This window comes from Rhagoletis zephyria, unplaced genomic scaffold (assembly GCF_001687245.7).
Source record: "Rhagoletis zephyria isolate East Lansing unplaced genomic scaffold, Rhagoletis_zephyria_1.1 Rzeph_scaffold_00004, whole genome shotgun sequence".
NCBI classification, from domain to species: domain Eukaryota; kingdom Metazoa; phylum Arthropoda; class Insecta; order Diptera; family Tephritidae; genus Rhagoletis; species Rhagoletis zephyria.
Window position 1 is genome coordinate 1,158,312 of NW_016157088.1, and position 6,711 is coordinate 1,165,022.

At 36.3% G+C, this 6,711-nt stretch overlaps 1 protein-coding gene across 1 annotated transcript; it reads left to right on the forward strand.

Annotated features, from left to right (window-relative positions):
• The first annotated feature begins 4,338 nt into the window (after positions 1-4,338).
• On the forward strand, positions 4,339-6,388 carry LOC108371288 (uncharacterized). The gene is made up of 3 exons (XM_017626860.1): positions 4,339-4,702; positions 5,418-5,867; positions 6,009-6,388. Exons 1-3 carry the CDS (start codon positions 4,339-4,341, stop codon positions 6,386-6,388), a joined length of 1,194 nt encoding a protein of 397 aa, XP_017482349.1.
• Positions 6,389-6,711: the final 323 nt, after the last annotated feature.

Genomic DNA, 6,711 nt, shown 5'->3' on the forward strand with positions numbered 1-6,711 from the left:
ATTTACCAAAACTACCACAATGGATGTGAAGACCCTTAGTGTAACATTAGCATATACTAACTGATAGATAATTTTGTCTGAACAAATTCCCTCTCCTACTCTCTGTCTNTCCTTCCCGCAAGTACTTAGGTGGGTATCGAATACGCGATTAAAGTATTATTTGCTTTTCCAAAAATTCTGAATTACGGTTCTAACAATATATGAATCATGCTGTTGTTGGTTTTGCACCACTNATTTTGTCTGAACAAATTCCCTCTCCTACTCTCTGTCTCTTTCAAATCAGTGTCAGTAGTGCAAATTAACTATTTGGTTACAATTCTAGAACAAATTTAATATAACTAAAAGCACGGTCGTAGAACAAAAGTAGATGAATGCATGGTTGTATTATGGATTACGTTTTCCTGCAACAAATTTTTTACATACATATGTACATATGTAATTTGGTGGAAAAACTAAAATAAAAAATCGTCNTTTCCCGTACTAGTCAATTATTAAAATTTTGCAAGATACAGACTTGTGGCTACTTTTTCGGTAAGTTTTGGTCGGAGAGTACTCGTACCGATTCTGTTTTTCTTCACATGACATAAGTACTTACAGTGAGTTCGATATGAGAAAGTATCGAGTACTTCTCTCCGATACATTTGTGGCATCGATACTTTTCTTCAATATTTTTAAAGAGTACAGGTATCGAGTACAAGGTCGATCCGGAACAACACTACCAACTGAACGCTGACAATGCAAAAGTGAATTACAAAACAGCTAATAGGCGCGCAAGCAAGTCGGTACCAGTGTTGCCACAAAGATTTTAATTTTTTACCAAACCTCTAAAAAAAATTACCAAACTCAGAACAAAATTACCAAATTTTTATGAGAATAATATTCTAAACAAATTGGAAATTATTTTTCGACGTATGTAGATAATACACCACGTCTGGGATTGTGGCCAGCTTAGATCTATTTTTATTTTTCGACCGAAAAATTAGTTCTTCCCATTCTTTTATGACAAACTCATAAAAATGCATAATGTCGCTGCCGCGTTCAAAAAATTCATATCACCATCGACTTAGCGTTTAGATAACGAAGACGAACAATTTACAGCTGTGGTTGTCCTTTTCAATGTGTTCCGACTATAACAATTCACAAATATTTTTAATGGCCGGTTGTTCAATGTATTTAACCGGAGCTTCTACCTCTGATTTGTACTAATCAGACATTGAACAATCGGCCCTAAAACATAAAAGAAAAAAATCGCTCATAGATTTATAAACATTTAAAAGGTGTTTAATAGTTCATTTCTACTGCAGTTTATGCCTATTGGAAAAAAGCAGATTACAACTCGAAGGAGGTAGTTGCTCATATTAGGTACAAGCAAATGAAAGGAAAATAACAAAACCGAATAAATAAACATTGCAGATCACCTCTTGTTGAAAATATCTAAACTCTTAACTGTAGTTAAGCGTTTGGTGGAAATGGGCTGTAACATACAGTCTTTTACATAATTTATTTTACATAACTTAAAACCAAAACATGAAACCAGCAAATGTATCGTTAAACGGTAGATAAAATCTACTTTTACTATTTTATAAGTGGGTCACATTCGTACTTAATTGCAAACTTTTAATTAGTCCCGTGAAATTATTTTCTTTCACCATTGGTTCCGGCAGGTAAAAATGATCCAAAACCCAGATTTGTGGGACTGTAGGGGCTGTGATCGAGCCGCCATATTGGGAAAAATGGGTGGTTTCCTGCTGTATTGCAAACTCATAATAAAAGTTCTGAGTTGTCAAGGCAAATTGTTACATTAAAGAGCCCTTTCAATGTTTGGCTATCTTAAGTACATAAGCAAATTTTTTTGTTTTGAGCAATTGTCAGAAGGTTCAAAGTTATACATTTTTATATGTAATAAGTTAGTAATAAAAACTTAAAAGAAAAGACTTACGTTAAAAAAATTACCAAATTGAGAAAAAAATTACCAAATTACCAAACTCCTCCTAAAAAGAAAAAAATTACCAGTTTTGGTAAAAAATTACCAAAGCGGCAACGCTGGTCGGTACTCACCACCAGTGTTGCCATTTCTGTTTCTGCCGTTCCGCCAGATTAATAAACAAAAATCGCTAGAATCCTGCTAAATCATTTAAATTCTCTAAACTCTTATGAAAAAAAGTTTCTTTTATAATTTAGCAGTTAAACTTTATTTGATAAAGATAGAGATCATATGTTTATAAAAAACCATCAGTTTTTTAACAAAAACAAAATTGGGACTTAGTTATGAGGTTTTATAACCAGTGTTGGGATTTTGTGGCATTAAATTAAGTATAAATATTGGTGATAAGAATGTCGTCTTCGTTTGTTTAACTACCACTACTAGCGTTTGTACTAGCTTTGTTTAAAGATTTTGTTGTTGTCTAGCATAGAAAAAGGAATTAAAAAAATACAACTGTGACTTCTGTGTTTTCGGTGCGTATTAACGGTATAACATACTATGTAATTTTTAAGTCTTTACTTTCGGACTTATAATTTTATGAGACTGTAAATCCACCAATTTGTTTTAAAATTTTTGCGTTGCATTTTAAATTACTTTGAGTTTATAATTAATANTTTGACGTGTTTTTAGCTCAATGACGATTTGATGATTTTTCCCCCGTAATCACGATTTTTTATTTTAGTTTTTCCACCAAATTACATATGCACATATGTATGTAAAAAATTTGTTGCAGGAAAACGTAATCCAAAATACAACCATGCATTTATCTAGTTTTGTTCTACGACCGTGCGTTTAGTTATAATAAATTTGTTCTAGAATTGTAACCATATAGTTAATTTGCACTACTGACACTGATTTGAAAGAGACAGAGNTTACTGAAACAAAATTTTTTATGTTTTGATTTGTCCCAAGTTTTGGTGCTTTTAGGAAAGTTGGCAGCCATGGGGTCTCACATTCGTGAGTACTCACATATACTTGTTCTCTCATTCCGATCACACATATAGATGCAATTCGCGCATAATTACCTCACCTCATATACCCGCCGGTTTGCACATTTGCCCGCGGTTTGCACGTTTGGGCATTTTACCCGTATGTACACATTATGCCCATCGCTAGCTTAGTCGATTTCAGACACGAAAAGTTTGTTGCGGAAACTCGAAGCTTGTACGGGAGAGANGAACAAGTATATGTGAGTACTCACGAATGTGAGACCCCATGGCTGCCAACCTTCCTAAAAGCACCAAAACATAAAAAATTTTGTCTCAACCTAATATTGCCGGCGAGAGTTTTTTTTTCGCCCGCACGCAAGCAAGTTTTTCTCATTTGAGAAACCCAAATCAATTNAGCAACGAGGAAAGGGGACGGGTACCGAGTCGCCCGTCCTCGGGAAACACACTTTGTGCTCTCGTTCGTCTGAGTAATTTAAGTTGGCGGCTCACAGCTGACAACATCAATTGCGTACAAAAGAGTTTCTGTGTGTGAGTGCAAAGGGGCAGCACCAAAAGAGAAATCGCCAATAATAAGCAACTCGAGTTTCCGTGTTTGAACGCAGACNGCCCGCACGCAAGCAAGTTTTTCTCATTTGAGAAACCCAAATCAATTTGAGTGCGTGATTTCTCAGAGTTGCATTTCTGTCAAATTTACAGAAGTTGGCTGAGAAAAATTTGAGTTCATAGTCGCGCCAAGGTGCCAATTGAGTATAAACGTCAAATCGAAATGTCACGCAAGACAAATCTTGGAATTTGAGTTAGCTTTTTACGCACGCATATAAGTTTGGCCTGTAACAATTCTTCCCGATATAAATTGGGCTTTGAAGTGCAGAAATTTGTACTATGGTTAGGATTGCATGTGGTGGGATTGAACCCGCGGCCTCGGTGCTTAAGTCAACACCTCAATCTCTACGTGTTGTAATAATCATAAAGTCCGGCGCTTACACAATATGTTAGTGTTTGCCGAACTTCTCCTCCGATTTGTCGCGTGGGCCGTAATGTTGTGGCACAAAGTAGGGCTGCGACATCGACAAACATCGATGTTTTGAGGCAACATCGAGTGTTTTGAACATCGATTTTTTGCTTCGATGTTTTTCTTCGATCTCGGCTTATTTACAACCAACTTCCAGCAATTGACCAACTGGTTCGCCGATAAATCAATGCGTGTGTAGGGCCTTTAAAGTTTCCATACTTAGTTTTGGACAAAAACAATCGATTAGTTTAATCAAATGATTAATCACTGGCATCCCTAGATGGGCGCCACCTTTGATCTCTACATCGTGATCTCAAGGCATATTGCAGAAATTTTTATTGTTTTTATTGTCGCTAAATTCTTTGTTTCCAGTTTTGATTCACAATAGTGGAATGGCGCCTAAAAGTAGCGTGTGGAAGTTTTTCGAAAAACACAATAAAAAACCGAATGAATTGGCTGTATGTGTTGTTTGTAACAAACACCTAAAAGCATGTGGCAATACAAGCAATCTCATAGGTCAAATTAAAGCTATGCACAATGATATTTTCGTAACCCATCTAACATCTTCCGAAAAAGTGCTTAATAAGACCGACGGCACCGAAGTAAATAAAAATGCAAGTCTCGTTCCCGCATCTTCAGAACCTTGCCCAAGTACCAGCTCATCACACCCAGTATCTGCGCTATCATCAGGATTTCAGCAGAATTTGCAAACGTGTTTCGCAAATATAAGCTCTTTCAAGGACGGCGGTGATAAAAGTAACAAAATAACAGCGGCTATCTTGTTCATGATATGCCGAGACAATCAGCCCATTTCTATCGTGGAAGACGAAGGGTTTTGTCATTTATTAAAAATAGTATCACCATTGTATAAAATACCTTCAAGGAGAACGTTCTATTCTCTCCTGGAGAAAAAGTACGATTTCATTTCGAATTTGGTCAAGAAGGAATTGTCGACGGTACCCTTCATATGTTTAACCACTGATGTGTGGACCGAAACACACCAAATGAAAGCATTTCTTGGAGTTACTGCGCATTTTATTTCATTTTGTGGAAATGAAAAAACGTTTAAATTGGAAAGTATTGTACTTGGCGTGAAAGAACTGACAGTAAGTCACACTGGGGAAAATCTTTCTGAGGTGTTATCAAACGTTTGTACTGAGTGGAACCGATGGAGGAAGCAATATGATCAAAGCAGTAGAATTAGCGTTCGAAAAAAGAAAGCACTGCTATTGATTCGCGCATTTATTGAATCTGCTAGCTCAGAAGTCCATTGACTCTCTTCCTGAGCTAAAAATTGTTTTGGATCAGGTGAAGTCCATTGTGACTTGGTTTAGACATAGCGTTGTGGGAAGTGACGAACTAAGAAAAAAAACTAAACTATAAGAAAAAAATACTTTAATTCAGTCAGTTTCAACGCGTTGGAATAGCACATATTACATGGTAGAAAGGTTCTTATTTCTCCGAGAAATAGTTAATAATATAATCACGTTCAACACCAGTGCACCACAAATGGTGTCAGCTCTCGACATGGAAGTTTTGAAGGATTTTGTAGTTATGTTCAAACCAATTGAATTTGCAACAAAAGAAGCTTGTGGTGACAAGTTTGTTACATCTAGCATCGTTATACCAGTGGTTCGCTTGTTGCGAAAAAAGGTCATGGGAGCTACAACCAATACGAATTTGGGAACAACATTGAAGGGCAACATCATGATAGAATGGAACAAGCGGTTCAAAAACATCGAGCATCACTGTCAGTTTGCGATGGCTACGATACTTGATCCGAGGTTTAAAAACATCCATTTCGATGACAGTGTGGCAGTGGGGATGGCAATCCGGAAGTTGACATCTGAAATGAAGGAGGAAGAAGAAGAAACGTCATCAGAATCCGATGTTGAACAAGTCAACCAAGATGATGAAATTGGTAGGTATTTCTGACTAAGGAACCTAATGAACAAAGGCCTAATGCGGACATAAAAACTTTGCCAGTAATTTTTATGCCACTTTTGAAATAACGAGTAAAATGCATATTTTAACTAAACGTTGACGTATATTTTGTTTTCAGGTGATGGCTTTAGTCTATGGGACGACCACCACAGGCTCGTACAGGAAAGTTGGAAATCAAAAAAACGGATAAGGACTGTAGATGAACTAGGCACATTAAATACGATGCCACCGGAATTATCAATTTATTTGAAGAGCCCAGTCGTTAAGCTAACGGATTGTCCCCTGGATGTGTGGCCAGAAGGATACCACAAAAACTCTTCTTTGTTGGAAATAGCAATGAAATACTTAACAGTGATGGCAACTTCCGTGCCGTCAGAACGTGTTTTTTCCACCACGGGAAATATTGTTACCTGTAAAAGAAGTTGCTTATCGGGAGAAAAACTGGACAAACTGCTTTTTTTACAAACTGTTAATAGTAAGTTTTGGGGCTTACAGTGATATTAATGTTATTCAGTATTGTTATTTTACGACAATTATGGTATATTTACCACTATTTGATTTTTGCATCATTCATTTACTTTTCGCAAGTGTCTCTTTTTTTTTGTTGTAATTCATTGAATAAATTGACTTATGTTTTGTTGAGTTTTTGTTATTCTGCGAAATAAAAATGTACGTTTTAAAAGAATATACTGGGCGTTATGCGTAAAAATTTTTATGCATAAATAGTCGAGTTTAAGCTCACATCATCAGTACAAAACCTGAACCTGAGCCCAAGCTCACTTTTTATGTATGAGGTTATATTATGTGGGAGGTATAATGCA

Excerpts from the sequence above, each read along its gene's own strand:
- LOC108371288 (XM_017626860.1), top strand. The coding sequence starts at position 4,339 with ATGGCGCCTAAAAGTAGCGTGTGGAAGTTTTTCGAAAAACACAATAAA. Across the intron at positions 4,703-5,417 it reads CAAGGACGGCGGTGATAAAA|TTAATAATATAATCACGTTC; the intron begins GTAACAAAATAA and ends TCCGAGAAATAG. Across the intron at positions 5,868-6,008 it reads CAACCAAGATGATGAAATTG|GTGATGGCTTTAGTCTATGG; the intron begins GTAGGTATTTCT and ends TTTTGTTTTCAG.